Genomic DNA, 27,820 nt, shown 5'->3' with positions numbered 1-27,820 from the left:
GACGACCCCGCGCCCGCCGCAGCCTCGTCGCCACGGATCAGCACCTGGGGCGCGGGCGTCTCCTCACCGGCTACCGGAGGCGACGACACCCGCTCTGCCCCCTCGAGGGATGGGTGCGCCGGTGACTCTGCCACGGCCCTTGTCTCTTCTGCAACTGCCGGCGCCCCCTCGTCGGCATCCCACTCATAGGTGGGCGGGGGGCTCGCGCCCGCAGCTTCCCCGTCGCCCCTCGGAGCGTGGTCCTCGGCGTCCGAGGCCACCTCATCGTCCTCCTCTGAGGACTCGGGCGTGGCGGGCCGGGGTTTCCCCTCCGCGCGAGCAAGCTTGCACGCTTTGTCGTGCTTCGCCTTCCTCTTCCTCTTCCTCTCGGCCTTTGCCTCCGCCCGGTCCTTCCGCCTTTTCATCTTCTCCGCGTGGAGGCGGTTGATCTGGCGTTGTTCCGGGACTGGGGGCTTCGAGGTGCCGCACCTCAACCCCTGCAAAGCACGCCCGAGATGGAGTCAGGAAAAGGGGGCTACACAACACACACCAGATTCGAAGTCAAAACTTACCAGAGAAATGTACCCCGTCTCGGGGCGCATCTTGATCCTCCAAAGATTCTCGGGATTTTGAGGGAACTCCACCACCGCTTACTTTGCCCTCCGGGCGGCGGTGGTGTGGGAGAGCAGCTTGAACGATGTCCTCGAGCCCTCCACCTGGCTCCCGGGGGCGAGCTGGAAGATCGGCAGGGCCCTTTCCACGAGGGGGATCACCCTCTGCTGGTGGAAGTTTGCGATGACGGCCGCTGTCGTCAACCCCTTCTTTGTCAGGTGCGCCAGCGCGTTGGTGAGGACTTCGAGCTTATCCTGTTGCGCTGGGGGCGACACCCCCCCAGTCCCACTTTGGTGGTTGCTCCCGGAGAACTCTGTTGGTGAACGCCGGGAGCGCGCCACGGTAGTTCCGAAGGAAGAACCACCCTCGGCTCCACCCGGCGTTGTTCGTCGTCATCCTGCTCGCGATGTAGAGGTTCTTCCGGGAGTGAGGCACGTGGAACGTCAGGCCACCAGCCCGCGAGAATCGCCTCGGTTGGCCACGCGCGCTCTCGACGAAGAGTTCGCCATGGAACAGGTGGATCCAGAGATCCCAGTGTACCCCTATCCCAAGGTACCCCTCGCAGATGGCAACGAAGACCGAAGCCTGCGAGATGGAGTTGGGGCTGAAATTGTGCAGCTCCGCTCCATAGTAATCGCACAACGCCCGCATAAACCTGCTGACGGGGACGCTGAAGCCTCGCTCGTGAAGACGCACGAAGCTCACGACATAGCCCTACGGGGGCTTCGGCTCGGTCTCCTCTGGCCGTGGGGCAATCCACGCCGGCGCCCCCGTGTCGGAGATCCGCGGCAGCAGCCGGTCGGCGACCAACTGCTCCAGAACCGCCACAGTGGCGGAGGACTTCGCCCACGAACATCTCTGCGAGTCGAGGGGGGATACGGGAGTGGAGGCTCCGAAATGGCTAAGGTGCTCTTTCTCTCTCTCTCCTTCCTCTTCCTCCTTCCGCTCTTGGCTGCGGGCTCAGGATGCAGGGGAGGCGGAGAAGGCGAAGTAGGATGAAGGCAGATGGCCAGGTGAGCCCAAACAACCCTCTCCTCTTCGTTTTTATTCACCACGATGGACGCATCCGCGGCCGCAGCCCGAATCTACCGCATTGAATGCGATAGATTTCGCTGTCGCTGACGGCTGGGCCCCACGACTGCGGAGTCTCCCACGCACGCACGCAGCAATAACTGCGGCACGGTAACTGGCGGGCGCGGCGCGACTGTTGCACTATCCCATCCGTCGGCCGCCGCCCACGCCGCTTCGTCTGCCCGAGGCTGCGCCTGAAAAGGCGCGCACCGCACCGCACGAATCGGGCCACGTCGCCCACCACCAGCGAAAGACCCGCGCACGTGACTCGCGACTCTGCGTCGTTTTCGAATCAAGACGGAATATTCCTTCGGGGGACCCTTTACCCTCGAAGGAATCGCATTTCGAGGCCTTACTGATCAGGGGTTCGAAGCCTGGCCCTTCGAGGGTTCGACAGGCGCCCCAGATCACTAGAGTCAGGGACTGCAAGGATGTGCCATACAAGCCACCCTCGAACACGGAGTTCGAGACATCCTACGCAGTGTTCAAGGCCAGTCGAGGGTGCCTAGAAGGGGGATCCCATCGAGGGAGAGCATCGAGCCCTCGGATCCTATCGAATGGGTCCGAGCCCCGCCTAGCGAACCCTCGCGAGCGCTCTATGAGACGTGTCCATGGACCATGAGCTGACCCCTATTGAACGGGGCACGGACGTCCGCTTGAACTACCCGCTAATAGCTCACCGAAGCAGCCATTGCTCGCGGCCCGGGCATGGGTAGCATGGTGCGTTTCACCCCTCCTCCCTGCGGAAGGGCGACGAGGGTCGTAGTCAAAGTCGAGGCTTCCCCTGAACGCCTTCACACGGGCCTGGGCTCGGGGGCTCCTCGCACACCACGGTTCCGATCGCACCCTCAAATAAGTCGACGACCGACAACTACGAAGCTCCACATGTGTAACCAAATCCTCCGCTATTTACGTGCGCTCTCCTGACGGTTAAGCTGAACGCCGGGTCGTTGTACCAGCACGGAGAATGCCGAGGGCGGCTGAAAGAGTGCCGTTGCCGGCTGAAAAAGACGCTGGACGACCATCCCGGTGAGGCAACCCAGTGGGACAATGTTTATAGCCCTTGGACGAGCACAAACTCTCCTCCAAGGCCTCGGGGGCTACACCCGCGGGTGAGCTGACGCGCCCCCGCGAAAGAGACTTCACACATATTCGAGGCCTGTAACCCTCTGTATGCCCCTATACCCTCGATCATACTTCCTGTACAAAGGAAAGAGGGACTTTATTGCTCAATAAAGATTACAAAGGGTTCCCGTACAAACACGTTGCCACCTACGTGGCAATTTTCCCTGTCTTGGGGAGGAGCGAGCGACGAAGAAAGGCATCGAGCCCCTGGCTGACACGACGGCCAGGCTGCTAGGGATGCGAGGAACAGCCCCCCAGGCCGCACGGGTCCAGCGGGATGCATTCCTCGCAAGCTTTCTTCTAGCATCTCCTCCACCAAAGACAACGCGGGGGGTCGAGCTGGCGGACAACACCCTCCGCACCGTCTCCCCGAGAGCAACCTTGTTGCCGGGGGGGACGATGCGAAGAACAGCCACCAGACCTGGCGCCGGCGCCACGGTCAGGCGTCTCCATCCCCCTTCAGGCTAGGGGACATCGCAGGAGCAGGACCCCACGGTCCCAATTCTCTTCTGCTGATCCCACTTAAGCTGAGGGATGGTGCGCACGCCCACTCCGGTCTTCCCGCACCGCACGCAAGCATTCTTCTAGCGCCAAAGCCTAAAAAAGCCAGGCCACCCCATCTGGGGGCCGGTCGCGAAAGGCAAAGGAAAACATTACAAGATTTAGGCGATGCTGGAAGAAAGAGCTGGGAGGTTGGAGAGGAAAGGGAACCCCATGACCCCTATTTATAGCTGCGCCGGGCACCAAGCTTCAAGCCTGTCGAAAGGCGGGGGCTTGAATCGCCCATGACGGCGCGGCACTCCACGAGCAAAGGACGCCCTCGGTCACCGCGCCGAGACGCGACTGAACAAAATAAAGAGAAGCAGAGCCCCTGGACGCTAGGCGGCATAGCATCGGCTCAGGCCGACCGCCCTCGAACGGCGCGTCGCAAGGCAACCAGGGAAGGCAGGGCCAAGGCCCTAAGTGCGGGACAGTGCAACAAAAGCGCCAGCTGCCAAGCAGCGAGCGACATCGTCGCCCTGGCCCATCTCAGTGCGCGGACACGTCTTGTCCTTGAAACAAACAAACGAAGAGGCACGCGCCTCGAAGTACCCTCCTCGCAGGCGCACTACTCCGACCGACGAGTTGTTACATCCGCCGGGCCCGCGCTCAGGCGCGCCCAGCAGGTGTACGACTTTAACCAATCACGCCAAGGGAGAAATCACCGAATTACTCTTTGGCCGAATCCCTTGACTCGACCAAAGCCTCGGGGGCTACTGTCGGGTACCACAATTAGGGACACCCTAATTGGGGTACTCAGACCGCTTCAAAACGCAAACACATGTTAAGGCAACTGAGCCCACGAAGGCCCACGGCCTCCTTCCAAATCTGGAAAAAAGGAAAGGACTCAAAGAAGCCCAGCATGTGGACCATTCGCACCCCTCTCAGGCCAGCCGGACAATCTCCGCCTCGCTCGAGGGTAGCGGATCTACCCTCGAGCGGGTCACCCATCTTCGTCTCGCTCGAGGGCTCCCCCTCGGGACCCTCGATCGCGCAACGCATCTCCGCCTCACTCAAGGGTAGTGGATCTTCCCTCGAGCGGGAAGCTCATCTCCGCCTCGCTCGAGGCTACCCCTCGGCACAAGGGACGAACGGCCCCGCCGCCCAACCGCTCGCCGTACGAGGGCATTGAATGCCCATCGCTTCTTCCATAGTGCTCAGGACAGGCGGCGTCAGTCCGCCATCCCCACAGTAGCAGTGACCGGAATCCCATCCATCACCTCCGGTCACTGTTCCGCCATCCCAGACACTGTGGCGGCACTGTGGAACCTGCGACGCGGGACAAGATAGGCTCAGCACTGTTCCCGTCACTATTCTGCCAACTCCGGCCGTCCGGACTCTACCTCATCATACGCATGGCGCCGGGCCCACCTCCTGCTCGGGAGAGGGTTCGGTGTCGCCACGGGCCCCTCGAAGAGGGATGCCCATCACCCGCAGCCGGAGTCTCGGACCCCCTTCGAGGGGTCCGGGACCTCCACGTGTCTCCCAGACTTCCTGGTGCGCACGCCTGCACTCCGTCCAGGGGGTTCAGGACCGCCGCGTGCCCCACCCCCGCTGGTGCACGCAAGACTTTGACCTGCGGGGCCCACCGAACGCCACCGCGCCACATACGGAAGACTGTACCTCCAACAGCGACGACCACGCCGCCCGCAAGGACTGGCAGGACGCCGGCACAATCTCCACAAGACCAAGGACGATATCCACGACAGTTGCCACGCCCAACGCCATGCCCCACAGTGTACTTTCTACAGTATCCGACCACTGTACCCCGCGATTCGGGGGAAAACGATGACTTCCACGCCCCCACTCATGTGCGCCGCCCCTCCTTGTGACTATAAAAGGAGGAGGCGGGCCTCCTTTAGACGGGACACTTCCAGACGTGATCCATCATCACTTACGCCCCGGCATCCCTATTCGCCACGTTCAACCCCTCTTCTAGCAGAGACTTGGGAGCCTTCCTCCCTCTCTCGCCTCGCTTGTACCCCCTACTACAAGCACTCCGGGTGCAAGATAATACAGTGCCCTCGCACATCCCCTTTGCTGGACGTACGGCCCCGCGGCCGGAACCAGGATAAACCGTGCGTTACTGTGTTGTCTCTTGCATCATCATCTGGGACGAGGAAACACGCAGTATTTACTACTTGGGATCCGGCCCCCGGGTCAGGACACCGACACATCACAAATGGAAATAACTTGTTTGGCCTACATTCAGTAGGCATGGAAGCACTTTACAGTTTGGCAGAGTCCCAAGGAGGAAGAAGTAGCATTGGTCCTGGTGTGGTCGGTTTCTTCTTAACTTGTTTCTTGTTTGCTGGTTCCTGAGTTGAACATTATGCAGCTCCTGATCCTGGTGCTGATCCTGCGCTGACTTGAACAATGACACTAGATGGTGCTGATCCATGTGCATTCATTTTGATGGTTGCTGACCCTGATGGCCCAGTTTGAACCCTTGCCTTTGCCCTGCTGTGCACTAAACCTAGGCTTTTTTTTCCTACAAAAGAACAGAGCTTTATTTGGTTGATAACAGACTGAAAATGGTTGATAATAATGAAATAGTTGATCTATGTACCTTAGCATTAGCAGTAGTGGTGCCAACAGAGTCTTGACTTCCAATGGTCTGGGACAGCTTCCTTTTGCTGGATGTAGGCACTTGATTGGAAGCAGCATTAGCATGACCAGGAACAGAATGAGCACCAGGTGGAGCAGATGGTGCAGTGCCACTCATGCCTCTAGTAGCAGAACCAGATGCAGTACCACTAGATGGGGCAGTGGCACTCCTTTTGTCACAAGAGCTTCTATTGTGGCCAGTATATTTGCACTTTGCACATCTAATGACAGTTCCAACTCTAGACATCTTGGTTGCTTTTGTTTCTCATGTAGTTCTCTAGTCGTTTGTGTCTTGGGTCTGCATGGCATCTTAATGTATCCAGGAGCTCTCAATTTTGGTCTATCAGAGGTAGGCCAGCTATCTTGGCCTTCAACTGGCTCCAAGCAGTGCATATAGGTCTTTCTTAAGTTCTCCACCGAGTAGCAGTCAGCAATGTATGCATCCAAAGAATTTGAAATGAAATAGATACTTGATATGGCATGGCAACAGGGCATTCCAGATAGCTGCCAGTACCTGCAACTGCATGTTTTAGCCTAAAGGTCAACTGTGAATCTGTGATCCCAATGCTTCACCTCAAATTTGTCTGCCCCATTACTTATGGCATGGCAGTAGCCTGACATCTTGATGTAAGCATTTAGTTTCTTCTTGATGTTGGGACAAATTACCCAGTTCAACCTTTCTGCTTTGCTCTTCTGCTCTTGGATCCTGACCATGACCTTCCTCCTTATAGCCTCCAACATGGTGATGATAGGAAAGAATCTGGCCTCCACTATCCACTTGTTGAATGACTCACATAAGTTGTTGTCAACTGAATCACAGTTGCTGCCCAGTTTGAACCAAGCCCTGCTCCAGTGTTGTGGATGAGTGTTGATTTCCTGGCCCAGTCTCTTTTGCCAACCTGGCTCTAGCTAGATTGAAAAGCATTGGGCATGGAGCCTTAGCACAAGCCCAGAACATCTTCTGCCATTCTTTTTTGAAGAACTCTTTCTTCCAGTTTGCATAAATGTGCCTTGCACAATTCCTATGCTGTGCTTCTAGTGCCCACTTCTCAACAACATTAAGAATTCTCTTTGCTGGTCAGATATAAAGACCCAACCTCTGCCATCATCAACTTGAATGTCCATAAATAGCAAGTCACAGAACCAATCCCAGTTATTGTTGTTCTCTTTATCTACTACAGCCCATGCAATGGGATACATCTAATTGTTAGCATCTCTACCAACAGCTTGTAGCAGTTCTCCATTAGTTGCACTTTTGAAAAAACAACCATCAAGACCAACTACCCTCCTGCACCCAGCCATGAAACCTTTCTTGCAAGCATCAAAACAAATGAACATTATCCAGAACATAGGTGGTTCAACATCAGACAAACTATTTATCACCACTGTGCTTCCAGAATTACTCCTCAACAGCTCAAGCTGATAGTCATAAAGCAATTCATATTGGTCCTTGGTTGCATCATATGCTTTCTGCATGACTATGGCCTTTGCTCTTTTCAACTTGGAGATGGAGACATCAGCAAACATCTCTTCTAGCACAGTACTCTTCATCTGAGCAAAGTTCCACCCAGGGTTGGCCATTATAAACTTTTCATACTTGGCAGCAATCCTCCTGGCAGTCACATGCTTGTTATCTCTCCTAGGGGGATAAGTATGTTCATATCTGAGTGTTGCTATTTGCCAGCTGGTTGTTCTGGAGTTTCTGGAGCACAAACAGACCCAAGGGCAGTGTTGCCAATCACATATAGCCCTAACTCTTTTAGGATCATCCTTGATGAATCTGACAACTTTTCTTTCATGCAAGCAATACCTGATGATTGCCTCTTTGAATTCTTTTTTCCCACAGAATTTCATCCCCAACTCAAATTTGGGGACATCATCACTTGACTTCAACCACCTGTAATGATCTTTCTTCTGCCTGATCTCCCCATCACTGTCTATCTCTTCAAATGAGTCATCAGCATCTGACTCTACATAGGGAGTATCATAACCTTCACTCTAAGAATCTTCTTCAACTTGCTTTGCAGCTTTACTGTTTAAGACCACATCATCTAATGAAGTCTTTTCACCCTTCCTCAACTTCTTCTTGAAAGCTTTGTACTTATTGAGAATCTCTGCAGTTTCATCATCTTCTTCTGAGGAACATGCATCCCCAAGCATATAGTCACTGTCTTCTGAGTCATCTGATCCATCATTTCCTTTCACCTCCTCATTAACAGACCCACTGAGTTGCTGATACTTCTTAGTTGGACTCCTGTAGAATTCTTGCAAACGCATTATCTGCTTCTTAGCTTCAGCCCTTGACTCGGTTTTACTGACTACTTGCTTCTCAATTGCTTCTACAACATCATCTTCGGACATTTTCTCTTCCATATCAACCAGCTCATCCTCAAAGTCACTCACATTCCTCTCTGCATCAGACTCAGCTTCACACTGTTTTTCTGCTCCACCATCCTCCACAAAAATCTCAGCAACCCCCATTTCTACAATGCATTGTGACATCTTCAGACATGCATCATCATCAAACAACACACGCAGACCATCTTCCAATTCCTTTCCAGGAAACAACCAATGCAGCAAACCCTCTTCATATACCGAGTAGTGGTCGCGCAGGTGGCCAACTATCTCTGGAAGAGATACCTTATCTCTGTCAATGTAGGACATTGCTTCCCTTCCTCCAACATATGATTTCTTTTGGCCATGGCAGACAAATTGACCCCCAAAATGGAACCTAACTGCCAATGTATCTAGGACATCCATGCCTCAGACCAGATCTACCTACGCACATGCAGTTAAGACCAAAGCCATGCTCAAAATCCTACATTTGTAAATCAACCCCAATGCCGAATCCAACATCTATATACCCAAATCGAAGCCTAAGAACCTATATAGATTCCAAACTCACCTTATTCCTCCACGTCCTGCACCCTCTCTGCTCCACCAGTCGGGAAATCGAACCCCTAAGCGGCACAGAAGCGGCAGAGAAACGGCTAGGGTTCGTGGCGGCGGCAGCCAAGACGAGGGAAATGGGGGAGAGAGGACGCTGGCGGCGGCGGGGGAGCGTTTATGAGTGAGAGGGGACTGACGAGTGGGCCCCATGCCAGGCGCCGCCACGCGAGCTAGCGGACGTGTCGTCAACCTGTGCCACGTCAGACGAAATCGGGCTCAAACCCGCTAAAGGAGGACCCGTGCTCGATATGGGAAGACCAGGGAGCCAGTTCACCCAGTTTTGCGGTCCAGGGAGGAAAATCGGATTTCGCTTAAAGTTGAGGGAGGTAAAAAAGACTTTTTTTCTTTTAAGAAGGTGTCGAAGCCCAAAAGAACGGCCGGCTCATTCCTGATTTCGGCCCATCATAAGATGTCCTATTTTTATTTCTCTCCATTTATTCTGGTTTCCTATCCATTTCATTCTTGCTTTTTGGTTGTCGTCTTGCACTTCGAACCTGGTCATCAGCCAGCACCACTCTTCCAGCGTATCTGTTCCAGCAATCCAGCTGCTTCATCCAGCTTTCCATTTTCGATAACCATACATATTCATATTGTACTTTAATAGAATAAGTGTCCGTGTGTGTGTCTACGGTAGGAAAAAAAAAGAAATCTTCCAACAAAAATAATAATATTCATTGTGTATGATGTTGTCGTTCTAAACAATATTGATCCGTGGGTACACTATTATCACCAAGTCTAATTAAATATACAAATAAATGTACAGTATATATGCATTGTTCCATCTTCTCGGGCTTTAACAACATCATCTATCTCTACATCATAGTTAGTCTCGTCTTCTCGGAGCACGACCTTCTTCCTAGCTGCCATTTTCCTGGTTTAGTAGCGCACCCCTCCGCCACGGTCGAGGTGTCGGAGGGCGGCTCTTACGCGGGTTTGGAGGAGCAGAGTTTCGAAGAATATTCCGCCGCCTTTTGTGGACAAATCGTCTCGTCACCGTCGAGTTGACCCGTTCTCGTCGACGCGCCTCCTCAGCTGTCTTCGTCTGAGGCACACGGCCTCAGGCGAGGTCATCGCCAAGCCTTGGACCCTCTCTCGGCCGTCAAACCGGCAAAGCGAGGGGCGGTGCTCCTGATGCACCGACTCGGTGAAGTTAGCGCGCCTCTACCCGTTGGCAGCCTCGGCAGAGCAAGCGGTGGAGAAATTATTTCGTGAAGGACCTCAGCCGCACTATATGGATGCGTTGCAGGATATGTTTCCGATGTTGAAGAACAAACCGAACATTGTACTAATTTTTTCTTCGTCTTAATACAATGATACGTTGCGCGCGTATTCGAGAAAAAAAAACGTAGCGCTCCCCTTATCCAAGCGCAGAAAAAAAATACAATGCGGTACGACGGCAGCACGTAGACAACGATGAGGGAACATCTCAGCAAGTCAGCTATTATTGTTGCAGCTGCTAAAGGTGAGTGACAATATTAATAGTTATCGGTAGCGCAGGATTTGTCTATCTACAACTGAGAGATTATCACTGATCAATAAAGGCACGTACCTAATTAAGCTGCAGAAATACATCTTACACGCAAATGATAGTAAGAACCTTTAGATCATGCTCCTACGTACTCTAATTTTCTACTGACTGAATGGATAGTTTGAATTAATTATACACCGTCAAGGCTCTCTTCAAATCCTAAAAAGTTAAGGGAAAAACCATTTTATATAGATGAGTTTTTTTGGGTGAGACAGTACTTATATGGCATTTATGAGCATGGCAAATAATAAAAAAAAACTAGGCGTATAGCCCGCGCAAATGCGCGGTCAGTATTGAAAATTCAAAAATTTGCATGTCGTTGTATTCTTACTTAAAACTTTTACTTTTTTTACCATATATCATCCTGCTCATTATCGTAAATTATGTCTTATTATTGGTTAAAACAATTGAAATATGATCTACCTATAAGAACAATTTGATTTGTTGAGCTTTAATAATATTAGGGTATAATATTATACATATAACTATTTTTATTTTTGTTTTATTTTGATAGATTGTTGTTAGATTTAGTTTTTATTAATAGTATATATATTTTTTTAATGGCATTGGTGGATGATTTTTAATTAGGCACATTGATATTTTAGGCTATTTTTTATCATAATGGCAGTGGTGGGTAATTTTTATTTTTCTATTTTTCTCCGATTAATGTGGGGATTTCTAGGCCTTGAGAGCGAACGTGGAGGCTCCGTTTGTTGGCCAAATAATAAGATAACTAGCGGGGTGACCCACGCATTTGCACGGCTAGTATTGATATTTTAAATATATCTTATATTTTTATCTAATTATTATTCATAAACTCAAATCTTTCTCATCACATGCTACTAGTTTTAGTAATCAAGAGTGCTTCTCTTCTAGTATCCTATAGGTATGCACAATATGTAGTTTTATATGGAAAATGATGGATATATTTATAGAAATATATTTTAATGGCACTGGTGGGTAATTTATAAACATGTATATGGGTATTTTAGGCTAATTTTTTCGTAATGGCAGTGGTGAGTAGTTTTAAATTTTTTTCTCCGATTAACGTGAGAATTTCTAGATCTTGAGAAAGAACGTGGAGGCTCCGTTTGTTGGTCAAATAATAAGATAATAGATAGATGCAATGCTATCTCTCGCTTCTCAGCTTCTCATATGTGCAAGAAAACGATTTGTGTTACATGTAGAGCTAGATAACGAGCCACGGAAGCTCACTTGTCAAATTAGAAACCAGTGAATAGTGGCAGATCCTATAATAGATCAGGTGGTTGATTCTTTTTCCTCTTTCTTTCTTCTTCCTTCTTTTCTTTCTTCTCCTTTCTCCTCAAAAATAGAGGGAGGCTCAAAAGTAGGCTCCATTGTTTGTAGGAGTCTAGAAGTGGGCTTGACCCACCGCTAGATCCATCCCTACCGGTGGAGCTGGAGTGCTAGCATATCTATATATCTTATATAGATAGCACCCACTAACTATTTCTCTCTTCATGCAAGGTGTCCACATCATTCTCCACTAAGTATCCCACTAAGTTTCAACTACCTTATTAATTATAAAAAATATTCATGTCATCTCTACAATATGCAATACTTTTAGTCTTTAATTAACTAAAATAAAATCATATACATATGTTATTTTTTTCATCACCTATTCTTCTATAATGTGATCAAATATTATATTGGTGTTTCTTCTTTTAGCTTATCGATTTTTACGAGATTCAATAAACAAGAAAATGTCCATATAATCTCTACTATGTGCAATACTTTTAATCTTTAATCTATTTACATAAAGTCATATAGATACTCTATTTTTGCAATACTTTTAATCTTTAATCTATTAAGGTAAAGACTCATATACATACTCTATTTCTTTGAGCAGCTATTCTTTATAATGTGATCAAATATTCTATTGATGTTAGTTTATCGATTTCTACCAGATTTTGATAAAAAATAACATGCAAGTAAAATTCATATCAACTATATAGCCTATATAGATGACACCTACTAAAGTCATTAACTCTATTTATCTTAACATGCAAGTTATTCGCATCATATAGGAATCCATTATATCAAATGCCACATCAACGTCCACTAGGACCATCTATTTATTTATGTTTTCCATCGATTTTTTATGAATGTTGCCATGCAATCATCTTAATTTTTCTACTTTCAAATTTCACGTTAAATTTAAGAAATCCCGCAGCAACGCGCGGGTATCACCTAGTATTCTATATAGATGCAACCCACTAAGTGTCATAATTGTATTTCTCTCAATCCTCGTGCTGACACGTCATCAATCCACTAAGTGCCATGTTGCTATGTCATCAACCCACTAAGTGTCATAATTTCTATTTCTCTCGGTCATATTTTTCAATATGTTGCGGTTCATCAAAAATATAAATAAAGAAGAAGCCCAACAACCAAATTTTTTATTTGTCAATTAAATATTACTCTATGCAACATACATATGTTAAATCCCCTCCATTTATTTTCTTTTATTATTGTCTCATGAACATTATTTTCATTTATCAATTAAATATTAGTCTATCTAATATTAATAAATAAATCCACATTTGTTTCAAAAAGAAAAACAATTAGTCTCCTTTGGTATTTCTGTCTTCTAAAATTGATGCATCCCACTAGGAAACGTTAACAAAAAAACAATTAGTCTTCTATTGTATTTCTGTCTTCTAAGATTGATGCATCCCACTAGAAATGTTAATTTATATTTTTCTCAATCCCCATTGAGCCACCAACAATGAAAGAAGCACTCATTCATCCACCTTACTATGTCTCTTCATTTCTCTCATGTTTGTAACTTGATCATCCAAGCTGTCATTTCTTTAAGTCTCTCTATCTAACAATACACTACCACCACTACCCCTTCCACTTTTCATGATCTGTAGAACCCAGCGCTCTATATATTTTGCTTAGTTGAAGCCATCGTAGCGTTACACAATCTCGACTCCATTATTCCATTCGGTTCTGGTAGCTCCTTGCCTTCCCCAGCTGTTTTGCTACTCTTAAATTTTGTCTTGCATCACTGTGGCATGCAGGAAGAGCACCATGAAGGATTGTTCCAGGTCTCTTCTCTTCAATGTTACACATTCATTCATTATGTTCTGATATTGATACTATGTTTGGTTCCTCCTTAATATTTTACTGTTTGATACAACTATATTTGTACAACTATATTTCTAATTATCAACATTTCACACACAACTGCATTCCTCACATTTCATTTTAAAAAAAATATTTGCATAAATTTCGCTTAGCCAAAGAGTCGATACAAAGTCGAATCACTTCACAAAATGATGCAGACTTTTTTCCATTTTCTCCTACAATAAAATTAAAGCGATCTTACCATACCAATTACGATTCCTCTTTTTATCAGTTTCATCAACTTGAATTTTTTTATATGTACTTCAATTTTAGTATTTAAGCATATCTTATATACAACCATGCCATATATCTCCAATGCTAAAATTGACTACAATTTCATATCTCCATCTTTTCAATACACTCAACTTCAACATTTCTGTCTACAAATCCCGCAGCAACGCGCGGGGTATTCAACTAGTTCTATTGATCCTCCCTCCCACTCGAGCTCAAAGGAGAGGCAGCAGAACGTGAAGGTCCGGGGTCACAGCTGCCGGTCCACAGGGTGCACGTCGTTCTCCAAGCGGTGTGGTGGTGCCAGTGGCATGCGCACGCGCGTGTACCATGTGCACAGTTCTGTCACATTCCGGTTTGGTTCGAGCTCTCCCCCCTGGAACTAGAATGCTGGCGGTTGATTCCTCTCTGATAGATGCTGGCTGAAGAAAAATCCAGAGCTGAGGAGAACACATCCCGTTATAACATGCAGGGGATGGGGGATTTATTTGGATCTATATATTCATGAACTGTTGGCCGCTGGCGCATCTCTTTCTTCTTTTCTCTTTTCTATTCTTTTGTTTTCATTTGGCGGCTTCTAAGATTATCATAAGGCAAGTACGTTGGTCTGGTTTAATAGGTGGTCTCATGCATTACCACGTTATTTTAAAACAACGTAAAAGACAATACACACACAATGAGTTATCTTATAAAATGCCATCTCCGATGCTGAAAACGAATCTGTATATATAACAGTATAATGATTATTCGACGAGTGTTTGGTTCTCATCTCACCTTGCATTGGAATTTATACATTTCTTTCGTATTTATATTTACTAGTCTATCAATCCGTACTCCCGCACGGGTTAATTAGAATTAATATAAGAATGAGGTCAATAATTATAATTATCTATCTCATGCCGTTTTCATCTATTAAATATTCTAACACATACTCTTAAATATATATTTATCACTATCTAGTTACAATAGATTTCATTTTGCATCACAACTCCATATGTATTCAATATATGTTTAGTTGAACTATTTGTTTGTGAATTGGTATTCTTATCTCTTCTATCATACATGAATATATGATGACATATATCGTGAGTAGTAATTAATATAAGAATGAGGTCAATAATTATAATTACCTATCTCACGCCATTTCCATCTATTAAATATTCTAACACATACTCTTAAACATATATTTATCATTATCTAGTTACAATAGATTTTATTTTGCATCACAACTCCATATGTATTCAATATATGTTTAGTTGAACTATTGTTTGTGAATTGATATTCTTATCTCTTCCATCATACATGAATATTTGGTGATATATCGTGGGTAGTATTTTTATATAAATAATTATAAAATAATATATTAATAATGATAGAAATAGTAATTTAGAATTTTATATTGATGCACTTTAATATATTATTATAATTATATAATTTAGATTCAGATTTATGAGTAATTTCACTTGTAATAATAATAATATAATTGGATAATTTATATGCAAATTTAGGGAAGTATTTGTATTATTTTATAATGGCATATGTGGGTAATTTATACAAATATTAAAGGGTTACTTAGTTTATTTTTATAATGGCAGAGGTGGGTAATTTATTAGGAAAGATAACAGATTTGATGGTTATTATAATTAGAGTTGTTAAATTGATGGCTGGATGTTTCTGATTTTTGTGAGAATTTATAATATTTCTCTATTTTTTAAAGTGTCCCCCTATGATGTAAAAGTACCAGAGGAGCCTCCAATTAGTAATAGTAAGAAGGCGTGTGGTGACACTTTAGCTATGATGTGACAAAATAGCATTGTGGCATGCTGGTTACATCAACCAATCCTTATCACGAGAAGATGCATGCTTTGTTCGTGGAGAATGAATCATTAGCTATAGCTTCGGACCCCCGGCCGTCACCCTACCCCAGAGACCCTGCTAGCTGCGGCTATATAAACGTGGGCAGAAGCATCTCATCCTCCCACCGCCACTGCACGGACGAACCCCGAGCTTCCCAGCGTTCGAGAAACAAGCCTCTCGCACAGCACCGTACCGCCACTAGTAGTAGAAACCAGCAAGCCACTGCGATCGACCTGCTCCTGCTCGGCTCCTCCCCACACACGAGCGGTTCGGCCTCAACCCATCGATCGATCAACTGATCAAGCGATCGAGACAATCCCGTGCCGCACCTAGCTAGTAACTGGCGACATGGCTTTCGCCATCAAGGCTGCATCGACCTCCAACTCGACTTCTTCCCGGCGGTTCACCAGTTGTTATCGCTCACGACGCGGATGGCGTCGGCCGCAAAGATGCCGGCGGGGCGGAGGAATGCTGCAGCGGTCATCAGGGCGGTCGCCGCCGCTGTGGCTCCGCCGCCTGCCCCGGCGCCGGCCAGGCCAACGGGCGACCAGCGGTGCCTCAGACCATGTCCAGGCTCAAGGCGCAGGGCAATGTGTGCCCTCCTGTCATACATAGATTGTAGCCTAGGCTTTCATGTACGGATTCTTAACGAGCTTTGGTGCCGTACGTGCGTGATCGCAGACGGCGTTCATCCCGTACATCACCGCCGGCGACCCCGACCTGGCCACGACGGCGGAGGCGCTGCGGCTCCTGGACGGCCTGCGGCGCCGACGTCATCGAGCTCGGCATGCCCTTCTCCGACCCCTACGCGGACGGGCCGTCATCCAGGCACGCACGCACAACTACCAGCGCGGGCGCGCTCGAGCTTTGAGCTTTGGCCTGACGCCTCGTGCACATGATCTTAGGCCTCGGCAGCGCGGGCGTTGGCGAGCGGCACGACGACGGATGGCGTGCTGGCGATGCTCAAGGAGGTGGCGCCGGAGCTGTCGTGCCCGGTGGTGCTCTTCTCCTACTTCAACCACCATCGTCCGGCGGGGGCTGGCCGACTTCGCCGCCGCCGCCAAAGATGCCGGTGTAGACGGTCTGATAGTCCCTGACCTCCCTTATGCTGCCACGTGTGCCCTCAGGAGTGAAGCCATGAAAAACGAACAAGAGCTGGTAGTCCATTCCTCATCCATCGATTTTATTCCTATATATTCTACCTTATTGCTTTGACTGACCTGAACAATTGCTGCATCCATTGATGCATTGTGAGCAGCACCTGCATGCATGGATCAATGGATGCAGCAATTGTTCAGGTCAGTCAAAGCAATAAGGTAGAATATATAGGAATAAAATCGATGGATGAGGAATGGACTACCAGCTCTTGTTCGTTTTCATGGCTTCACTCCTGAGGGCACACGTGGCAGCATAAGGGAGGTCGGGGACTATCAGACCGTCTACACCGGCATCTTTGGCGGCGGCGGCGAAGTCGGCCAGCCCCCGCCGGACGATGGGGTTGAAGTAGGAGAAGAGCACCACCGGGCACGACAGCTCCGGCGTCACCTCCTTGAGCATCGCCAGCACGCCATCCGTCGTCGTGCCGCTCGCCAGCGCCCGCGCCGCCGAGGCCTGAAGACGATCAAGTGCACGAGGGCGTGAGGACGCAAAGCTCGAGCCGAGCGCACCCGGCCGCGCTAGCTTTTCGCACGCGTGGTGGTGGGATCCGTCGCTTGCTAGCTAGGTAGTTGTGCGTGCGTGCCTGGATGACGGGCCCGTCGGCGTCGGGGTCGGAGAAGGGCATGCCGACCTCGATGACGTCGGCGCCGCAGGCGTCAAGGAGCCGCAGCGCCTCCGCCGTCGTGGCTAGGTCGGGGTCGCCGGCGGTGATGTACGGGATGAACGCCGTCTGCGATCACGCACCGCACACCAAAGCTCTCATGCATTAAGAATCTGCACACGCAAGCTGATGCTATAATGTATATGTACGACAGGAGTCAAAGTACACACTTTGCCCTGCGCCTTGAGCCTGGACATGGTCTGCGACACCGAGAGGCACGCTTGCCCGTTGGCCTGGCTGGCGCCGGGGCTGGTGGAGCCGCCGCGGCGACCGCCCTGACGACCGCCGCAACCTTCCTCCGCCCCGTCGGTTGGAGGTCGATGCAGCCTTGATGGCGAAAGCCATGTCGCCAGTTACTAGCTAGGTGCGGCACGGGATTGTCTCGATCGCTTGATCAGTTGATCGATCGATGGGTTGAGGCCGAACCGCTCGTGTGTGGGGAGGAGCCGAGCAGGAGCAGGTCGATCGCAGTGGCTTGCTGGTTTCTACTACTAGTGGCGGTACGGTGCTGTGCGAGAGGCTTGTTTCTCGAACGCTGGGAAGCTCGGGTTCGTCCGTGCAGTGGCGGTGGGAGGATGAGATGCTTCTGCCCACGTTTATATAGCCGCAGCTAGCAGGGTCCTGGGGTAGGGTGACGGCCGGGGTCCGAAGCTATAGCTAATGATTCATTCTCCACGAACAAAGCATGCATCTTCTCGTGATAAGGATTGGTTGATGTAACCAGCATGCCACAATGCTATTTTGTCACATCATAGCTAAAGTGTCACCACACGCCTTCTTACTATTACTAATTGGAGGCTCCTCTGGTACTTTTACATCATAGGGGGACACTTTAAAAAAAGAGAAATATTATAAATTCTCACAAAAATCAGAAACATCCAGCCATCAATTTAACAACTCTAATTATAATAACCATCAAATCTGTTATCTTTCCTAATAAATTACCCACCTCTGCCATTATAAAAATAAACTAAAGTAACCCTTTAATATTTGTATAAATTACCCACATATGCCATTATAAAAATAATACAAATACTTCCCTAAATTGCATATAAATTATCCAATTATATTATTATTATTACAAGTGAAATTACTCATAAATCTGAATCTAAATTATATAATTATAATAATATATTAAAGTGCATCAATATAAAATTCTAAATTACTATTTCTATCATTATTAATATATTATTTTATAATTATTTATATAAAAATACTACCCACGATATATATCACCAAATATTCATGTATGATGGAAGAGATAAGAATATCAATTCACAAACAAATAGTTCAACTAAACATATATTGAATACATATGGAGTTGTGATGCAAAATAAAATCTATTGTAACTAGATAATGATAAATATATGTTTAAGAGTATGTGTTAGAATATTAATAGATGGAAATGGCGTGAGATAGGTAATTATAATTATTGACCTCATTCTTATATTAATTACTACTCACGATATATGTCATCATATATTCATGTATGATAGAAGAGATAAGAATACCAATTCACAAACAAATAGTTCAACTAAACATATATTGAATACATATGGAGTTGTGATGCAAAATGAAATCTATTGTAACTAGATAGTGATAAATATATATTTAAGAGTATGTGTTAGAATATTTAATAGATGAAAACGGCATGAGATAGATAATTATAATTATTGACCTCATTCTTATATTAATTCTAATTAACCCGTGCGGGAGTACGGATTGATAGACTAGTAAATATAATACGAAAGAAATGTATAAATTCCAATGCAAGGTGAGATGAGAACCAAACACTCGTCGAATAATCATTATACTGTTATATATACAGATTCGTTTTCAGCATCGGAGATGGCATTTTATAAGATAACTCATTGTGTGTGTATTGTCTTTTACGTTGTTTTAAAATAACGTGGTAATGCATGAGACCACCTATTAAACCAGACCAACGTACTTGCCTTATGATAATCTTAGAAGCCGCCAAATGAAAACAAAAGAATAGAAAAGAGAAAAGAAGAAAGAGATGCCGCCAGCGGCCAACAGTTCATGAATATAGATCCAAATAAATCCCCCATCCCCTGCATGTTATAAACGGGATGTGTTCTCCTCAGCTCTGGATTTTCTTCAGCCAGCATCTATCAGAGAGGAATCAACCGCCAGCATTCTAGTTCCAGGGGAGAGCTCGAACCAAACCGGAATGTGACAGAACTGTGCACATGGTACACGCGCGTGCGCATGCCACTGGCACCACCACACCGCTTGGAGAACGACGTGCACCCTGTGGACCGGCAGCTGTGACCCCGGACCTTCACGTTCTGCTGCCTCTCCTTTGAGCTCGAGTGGGAGGGAGGATCAAATAGAACTAGTTGAATACCCCGCGCGTTGCTGCGGGATTTGTAGACAGAAATGTTGAAGTTGAGTGTATTGAAAAGATGGAGATATGAAATTGTAGTCAATTTTAGCATTGGAGATATATGGCATGGTTGTATATAAGATATGCTTAAATACTAAAATTGAAGTACATATAAAAAAATTCAAGTTGATGAAACTGATAAAAAGAGGAATCGTAATTGGTATGGTAAGATCGCTTTAATTTTATTGTAGGAGAAAATGGAAAAAAGTCTGCATCATTTTGTGAAGTGATTCGACTTTGTATCGACTCTTTGGCTAAGCGAAATTTATGCAATATTTTTTTTAAAATGAAATGTGAGGAATGCAGTTGTGTGTGAAATGTTGATAATTAGAAATATAGTTGTACAAATATAGTTGTATCAAACAGTAAAATATTAAGGAGGAACCAAACATAGTATCAATATCAGAACATAATGAATGAATGTGTAACATTGAAGAGAAGAGACCTGGAACAATCCTTCATGGTGCTCTTCCTGCATGCCACAGTGATGCAAGACAAAATTTAAGAGTAGCAAAACAGCTGGGGAAGGCAAGGAGCTACCAGAACCGAATGGAATAATGGAGTCGAGATTGTGTAACGCTACGATGGCTTCACTAAGCAAATATATAGAGCGCTGGGTTCTACAGATCATGAAAAGTGGAAGGGGTAGTGGTGGTAGTGTATTGTTAGATAGAGAGACTTAAAGAAATGACAGCTTGGATGATCAAGTTACAAACATGAGAGAAATGAAGAGACATAGTAAGGTGGATGAATGAGTGCTTCTTTCATTGTTGGTGGCTCAATGGGGATTGAGAAAAATATAAATTAACATTTTCTAGTGGGATGCATCAATCTTAGAAGACAGAAATACAATAGAAGACTAATTGTTTTTTTGTTAACGTTTCCTAGTGGGATGCATCAATTTTAGAAGACAGAAATACCAAAGGAGACTAATTGTTTTTCTTTTTGAAACAAATGTGGATTTATTTATTAATATTAGATAGACTAATATTTAATTGATAAATGAAAATAATGTTCATGAGACAATAATAAAAGAAAATAAATGGAGGGGATTTAACATATGTATGTTGCATAGAGTAATATTTAATTGACAAATAAAAATTTGGTTGTTGGGCTTCTTCTTTATTTATATTTTTGATGAACCGCAACATATTGAAAAATATGACCGAGAGAAATAGAAATTATGACACTTAGTGGGTTGATGACATAGCAACATGGCACTTAGTGGATTGATGACGTGTCAGCACGAGGATTGAGAGAAATACAATTATGACACTTAGTGGGTTGCATCTATATAGAATACTAGGTGATACCCCGCGCGTTGCTGCGGGATTTCTTAAATTTAACGTGAAATTTGAAAGTAGAAAAATTAAGATGATTGCATGGCAACATTCATAAAAAATCGATGGAAAACATAAATAAATAGATGGTCCTAGTGGACGTTGATGTGGCATTTGATATAATGGATTCCTATATGATGCGAATAACTTGCATGTTAAGATAAATAGAGTTAATGACTTTAGTAGGTGTCATCTATATAGGCTATATAGTTGATATGAATTTTACTTGCATGTTATTTTTATCAAAATCTGGTAGAAATCGATAAACTAACATCAATAGAATATTTGATCACATTATAAAGAATAGCTGCTCAAAGAAATAGAGTATGTATATGAGTCTTTACCTTAATAGATTAAAGATTAAAAGTATTGCAAAAATAGAGTATCTATATGACTTTATGTAAATAGATTAAAGATTAAAGTATTGCACATAGTAGAGATTATATGGACATTTTCTTGTTTATTGAATCTCGTAAAAATCGATAAGCTAAAAGAAGAAACACCAATATAATATTTGATCACATTATAGAAGAATAGGTGATGAAAAAATAACATATGTATATGATTTTATTTTAGTTAATTAAAGACTAAAAGTATTGCATATTGTAGAGATGACATGAATATTTTTTATAATTAATAAGGTAGTTGAAACTTAGTGGGATACTTAGTGGAGAATGATGTGGACACCTTGCATGAAGAGAGAAATAGTTAGTGGGTGCTATCTATATAAGATATATAGATATGCTAGCACTCCAGCTCCACCGGTAGGGATGGATCTAGCGGTGGGTCAAGCCCACTTCTAGACTCCTACAAACAATGGAGCCTACTTTTGAGCCTCCCTCTATTTTTGAGGAGAAGGAGAAGAAAGAAAAGAAGGAAGAAGAAAGAAAGAGGAAAAAGAATCAACCACCTGATCTATTATAGGATCTGCCACTATTCACTGGTTTCTAATTTGACAAGTGAGCTTCCGTGGCTCGTTATCTAGCTCTACATGTAACACAAATCGTTTTCTTGCACATATGAGAAGCTGAGAAGCGAGAGATAGCATTGCATCTATCTATTATCTTATTATTTGACCAACAAACGGAGCCTCCACGTTCTTTCTCAAGATCTAGAAATTCTCACGTTAATCGGAGAAAAAAATTTAAAACTACTCACCACTGCCATTACGAAAAAATTAGCCTAAAATACCCATATACATGTTTATAAATTACCCACCAGTGCCATTAAAATATATTTCTATAAATATATCCATCATTTTCCATATAAAACTACATATTGTGCATACCTATAGGATACTAGAAGAGAAGCACTCTTGATTACTAAAACTAGTAGCATGTGATGAGAAAGATTTGAGTTTATGAATAATAATTAGATAAAAATATAAGATATATTTAAAATATCAATACTAGCCGTGCAAATGCGTGGGTCACCCCGCTAGTTATCTTATTATTTGGCCAACAAACGGAGCCTCCACGTTCGCTCTCAAGGCCTAGAAATCCCCACATTAATCGGAGAAAAATAGAAAAATAAAAATTACCCACCACTGCCATTATGATAAAAAATAGCCTAAAATATCAATGTGCCTAATTAAAATCATCCACCAATGCCATTAAAAAAATATATACTATTAATAAAAACTAAATCTAACAACAATCTATCAAAATAAAACAAAATAAAAATAGTTATATGTATAATATTATACCCTAATATTATTAAAGCTCAACAAATCAAATTGTTCTTATAGGTAGATCATATTTCAATTGTTTTAACCAATAATAAGACATAATTTACGATAATGAGCAGGATGATATATGGTAAAAAAAGTAAAAGTTTTAAGTAAGAATACAACGACATGCAATTTTTGAATTTTCAATACTGACCGCGCATTTGCGCGGGCTATACGCCTAGTTTTTTTTTATTATTTGCCATGCTCATAAATGCCATATAAGTACTGTCTCACCCAAAAAAACTCATCTATATAAAATGGTTTTTCCCTTAACTTTTTAGGATTTGAAGAGAGCCTTGACGGTGTATAATTAATTCAAACTATCCATTCAGTCAGTAGAAAATTAGAGTACGTAGGAGCATGATCTAAAGGTTCTTACTATCATTTGCGTGTAAGATGTATTTCTGCAGCTTAATTAGGTACGTGCCTTTATTGATCAGTGATAATCTCTCAGTTGTAGATAGACAAATCCTGCGCTACCGATAACTATTAATATTGTCACTCACCTTTAGCAGCTGCAACAATAATAGCTGACTTGCTGAGATGTTCCCTCATCGTTGTCTACGTGCTGCCGTCGTACCGCATTGTATTTTTTTTCTGCGCTTGGATAAGGGGAGCGCTACGTTTTTTTTTTCTCGAATACGCGCGCAACGTATCATTGTATTAAGACGAAGAAAAAATTAGTACAATGTTCGGTTTGTTCTTCAACATCGGAAACATATCCTGCAACGCATCCATATAGTGCGGCTGAGGTCCTTCACGAAATAATTTCTCCACCGCTTGCTCTGCCGAGGCTGCCAACGGGTAGAGGCGCGCTAACTTCACCGAGTCGGTGCATCAGGAGCACCGCCCCTCGCTTTGCCGGTTTGACGGCCGAGAGAGGGTCCAAGGCTTGGCGATGACCTCGCCTGAGGCCGTGTGCCTCAGACGAAGACAGCTGAGGAGGCGCGTCGACGAGAACGGGTCAACTCGACGGTGACGAGACGATTTGTCCACAAAAGGCGGCGGAATATTCTTCGAAACTCTGCTCCTCCAAACCCGCGTAAGAGCCGCCCTCCGACACCTCGACCGTGGCGGAGGGGTGCGCTACTAAACCAGGAAAATGGCAGCTAGGAAGAAGGTCGTGCTCCGAGAAGACGAGACTAACTATGATGTAGAGATAGATGATGTTGTTAAAGCCCGAGAAGATGGAACAATGCATATATACTGTACATTTATTTGTATATTTAATTAGACTTGGTGATAATAGTGTACCCACGGATCAATATTGTTTAGAACGACAACATCATACACAATGAATATTATTATTTTTGTTGGAAGATTTCTTTTTTTTTCCTACCGTAGACACACACACGGACACTTATTCTATTAAAGTACAATATGAATATGTATGGTTATCGAAAATGGAAAGCTGGATGAAGCAGCTGGATTGCTGGAACAGATACGCTGGAAGAGTGGTGCTGGCTGATGACCAGGTTCGAAGTGCAAGACGACAACCAAAAAGAATGAAATGGATAGGAAACCAGAATAAATGGAGAGAAATAAAAATAGGACATCTTATGATGGGCCGAAATCAGGAATGAGCCGGCCGTTCTTTTGGGCTTCGACACCTTCTTAAAAGAAAAAAAGTCTTTTTTACCTCCCTCAACTTTAAGCGAAATCCGATTTTCCTCCCTGGACCGCAAAACTGGGTGAACTGGCTCCCTGGTCTTCCCATATCGAGCACGGGTCCTCCTTTAGCGGGTTTGAGCCCGATTTCGTCTGACGTGGCACAGGTTGACGACACGTCCGCTAGCTCGCGTGGCGGCGCCTGGCATGGGGCCCACTCGTCAGTCCCCTCTCACTCATAAACGCTCCCCCGCCGCCGCCAGCGTCCTCTCTCCCCCATTTCCCTCGTCTTGGCTGCCGCCGCCACGAACCCTAGCCGTTTCTCTGCCGCTTCTGTGCCGCTTAGGGGTTCGATTTCCCGACTGGTGGAGCAGAGAGGGTGCAGGACGTGGAGGAATAAGGTGAGTTTGGAATCTATATAGGTTCTTAGGCTTCGATTTTGGGTATATAGATGTTGGATTCGGCATTGGGGTTGATTTACAAATGTAGGATTTTGAGCATGGCTTTGGTCTTAACTGCATGTGCGTAGGTAGATCTGGTCTGAGGCATGGATGTCCTAGATACATTGGCAGTTAGGTTCCATTTTGGGGGTCAATTTGTCTGCCATGGCCAAAAGAAATCATATGTTGGAGGAAGGGAAGCAATGTCCTACATTGACAGAGATAAGGTATCTCTTCCAGAGATAGTTGGCCACCTGCGCGACCACTACTCGGTATATGAAGAGGGTTTGCTGCATTGGTTGTTTCCTGGAAAGGAATTGGAAGATGGTCTGCGTGTGTTGTTTGATGATGATGCATGTCTGAAGATGTCACAATGCATTGTAGAAATGGGGGTTGCTGAGATTTTTGTGGAGGATGGTGGAGCAGAAAAACAGTGTGAAGCTGAGTCTGATGCAGAGAGGAATGTGAGTGACTTTGAGGATGAGCTGGTTGATATGGAAGAGAAAATGTCCGAAGATGATGTTGTAGAAGCAATTGAGAAGCAAGTAGTCAGTAAAACCGAGTCAAGGGCTGAAGCTAAGAAGCAGATAATGCGTTTGCAAGAATTCTACAGGAGTCCAACTAAGAAGTATCAGCAACTCAGTGGGTCTGTTAATGAGGAGGTGAAAGGAAATGATGGATCAGATGACTCAGAAGACAGTGACTATATGCTTGGGGATGCATGTTCCTCAGAAGAAGATGATGAAACTGCAGAGATTCTCAATAAGTACAAAGCTTTCAAGAAGAAGTTGAGGAAGGGTGAAAAGACTTCATTAGATGATGTGGTCTTAAACAGTAAAGCTGCAAAGCAAGTTGAAGAAGATTCTTAGAGTGAAGGTTATGATACTCCCTATGTAGAGTCAGATGCTGATGACTCATTTGAAGAGATAGACAGTGATGGGGAGATCAGGCAGAAGAAAGATCATTACAGGTGGTTGAAGTCAAGTGATGATGTCCCCAAATTTGAGTTGGGGATGAAATTCTGTGGGAAAAAAGAATTCAAAGAGGCAATCATCAGGTATTGCTTGCATGAAAGAAAAGTTGTCAGATTCATCAAGGATGATCCTAAAAGAGTTAGGGCTATATGTGATTGGCAACACTGCCCTTGGGTCTGTTTGTGCTCCAGAAACTCCAGAACAACCAGCTGGCAAATAGCAACACTCAGATATGAACATACTTATCCCCCTAGGAGAGATAACAAGCATGTGACTGCCAGGAGGATTGCTGCCAAGTATGAAAAGTTTATAATGGCCAACCCTGGGTGGAACTTTGCTCAGATGAAGAGTACTGTGCTAGAAGAGATGTTTGCTGATGTCTCCATCTCCAAGTTGAAAAGAGCAAAGGCCATAGTCATGCAGAAAGCATATGATGCAACCAAGGACCAATATGAATTGCTTTATGACTATCAGCTTGAGCTGTTGAGGAGTAATTCTGGAAGCACAGTGGTGATAAATAGTTTGTCTGATGTTGAACCACCTATGTTCTGGATAATGTTCATTTGTTTTGATGCTTGCAAGAAAGGTTTCATGGCTGGGTGCAGGAGGGTAGTTGGTCTTGATGGTTGTTTTTTCAAAAGTGCAACTAATGGAGAACTGCTACAAGCTGTTGGTAGAGATGCTAACAATTAGATGTATCCCATTGCATGGGCTGTAGTAGATAAAGAGAACAACAATAACTGGGATTGGTTCTGTGACTTGCTATTTATGGACATTCAAGTTGATGATGGCAGAGGTTGGGTCTTTATCTGACCAGCAAAAGAGAATTCTTAATGTTGTTGAGAAGTGGGCACTAGAAGCACAGCATAGGAATTGTGCAAGGCACATTTATGCAAACTGGAAGAAAGAGTTCTTCAAAAAAGAATGGCAGAAGATGTTCTGGGCTTGTGCTAAGGCTCCATGCCCAATGCTTTTCAATCTAGCTAGAGCCAGGTTGGCAAAAGAGACTGGGCCAGGAAATCAACACTCATCCACAACACTGGAGCAGGGCTTGGTTCAAACTGGGCAGCAACTGTGATTCAGTTGACAACAACTTATGTGAGTCATTCAACAAGTGGATAGTGGAGGCCAGATTCTTTCCTATCATCACCATGTTGGAGGCTATAAGGAGGAAGGTCATGGTCAGGATCCAAGAGCAGAAGAGCAAAGCAGAAAGGTTGAACTGGGTAATTTGTCCCAACATCAAGAAGAAACTAAATGCTTACATCAAGATGTCAGGCTACTGCCATGCCATAAGTAATGGGGCAGACAAATTTGAGGTGAAGCATTGGGATCACAGATTCACAGTTGACCTTTAGGCTAAAACATGCAGTTGCAGGTACTGGCAGCTATCTGGAATGCCCTGTTGCCATGCCATATCAAGTATCTATTTCATTTCAAATTCTTTGGATGCATACATTGCTGACTGCTACTCGGTGGAGAACTTAAGAAAGACCTATATGCACTGCTTGGAGCCAGTTGAAGGCCAAGATAGCTGGCCTACCTCTGATAGACCAAAATTGAGAGCTCCTGGATACATTAAGATGCCATGCAGACCCAAGACACAAACGACTAGAGAACTACATGAGAAACAAAAGCAACCAAGATGTCTAGAGTTGGAACTGTCATTAGATGTGCAAAGTGCAAATATACTGGCCACAATAGAAGCTCTTGTGACAAAAGGAGTGCCACTGCCCCATCTAGTGGTACTGCATCTGGTTCTGCTACTAGAGGCATGAGTGGCACTGCACCATCTGCTCCACCTGGTGCTCATTCTGTTCCTGGTCATGCTAATGCTGCTTCCAATCA

The 27,820-nt window shown here is 45.1% G+C and overlaps 1 protein-coding gene and 1 pseudogene across 1 annotated transcript; one reads left to right on the top strand and one right to left on the bottom strand.

Annotated features, from left to right (window-relative positions):
* Positions 1-15,733: 15,733 nt before the first annotated feature.
* On the top strand, positions 15,734-17,023 carry LOC120688591 (annotated as a pseudogene).
* On the bottom strand, positions 17,009-17,668 carry LOC120687615 (indole-3-glycerol phosphate lyase, chloroplastic-like). The gene is made up of 3 exons (XM_039969636.1): positions 17,642-17,668; positions 17,394-17,540; positions 17,009-17,263 (listed from the first exon to the last, which is right to left on the bottom strand). The coding sequence occupies exons 1-3, from the start codon at positions 17,666-17,668 to the stop codon at positions 17,009-17,011; spliced, it is 429 nt and encodes a 142-aa protein (XP_039825570.1).
* Between the last annotated feature and the right edge of the window lie 10,152 nt (positions 17,669-27,820).

This window comes from Panicum virgatum, chromosome 9N (genome assembly GCF_016808335.1).
Source record: "Panicum virgatum strain AP13 chromosome 9N, P.virgatum_v5, whole genome shotgun sequence".
NCBI classification, from domain to species: Eukaryota; Viridiplantae; Streptophyta; class Magnoliopsida; order Poales; family Poaceae; genus Panicum; species Panicum virgatum.
This window is presented reverse-complemented; position numbering and strand designations above follow the sequence as displayed.

What these genes read in the sequence shown, in the direction of transcription:
- LOC120687615 (XM_039969636.1), bottom strand. Translation starts at nt 17,668, where the DNA reads ATGTCCAGGCTCAAGGCGCAGGGCAAA. An exon ending in GGCTCAAGGCGCAGGGCAAA is followed by an intron (nt 17,541 to 17,641) that starts GTGTGTACTTTG and finishes GCGTGATCGCAG; the next exon opens with ACGGCGTTCATCCCGTACAT. An exon ending in CCGACGGGCCCGTCATCCAG is followed by an intron (nt 17,264 to 17,393) that starts GCACGCACGCAC and finishes GATCGTCTTCAG; the next exon opens with GCCTCGGCGGCGCGGGCGCT.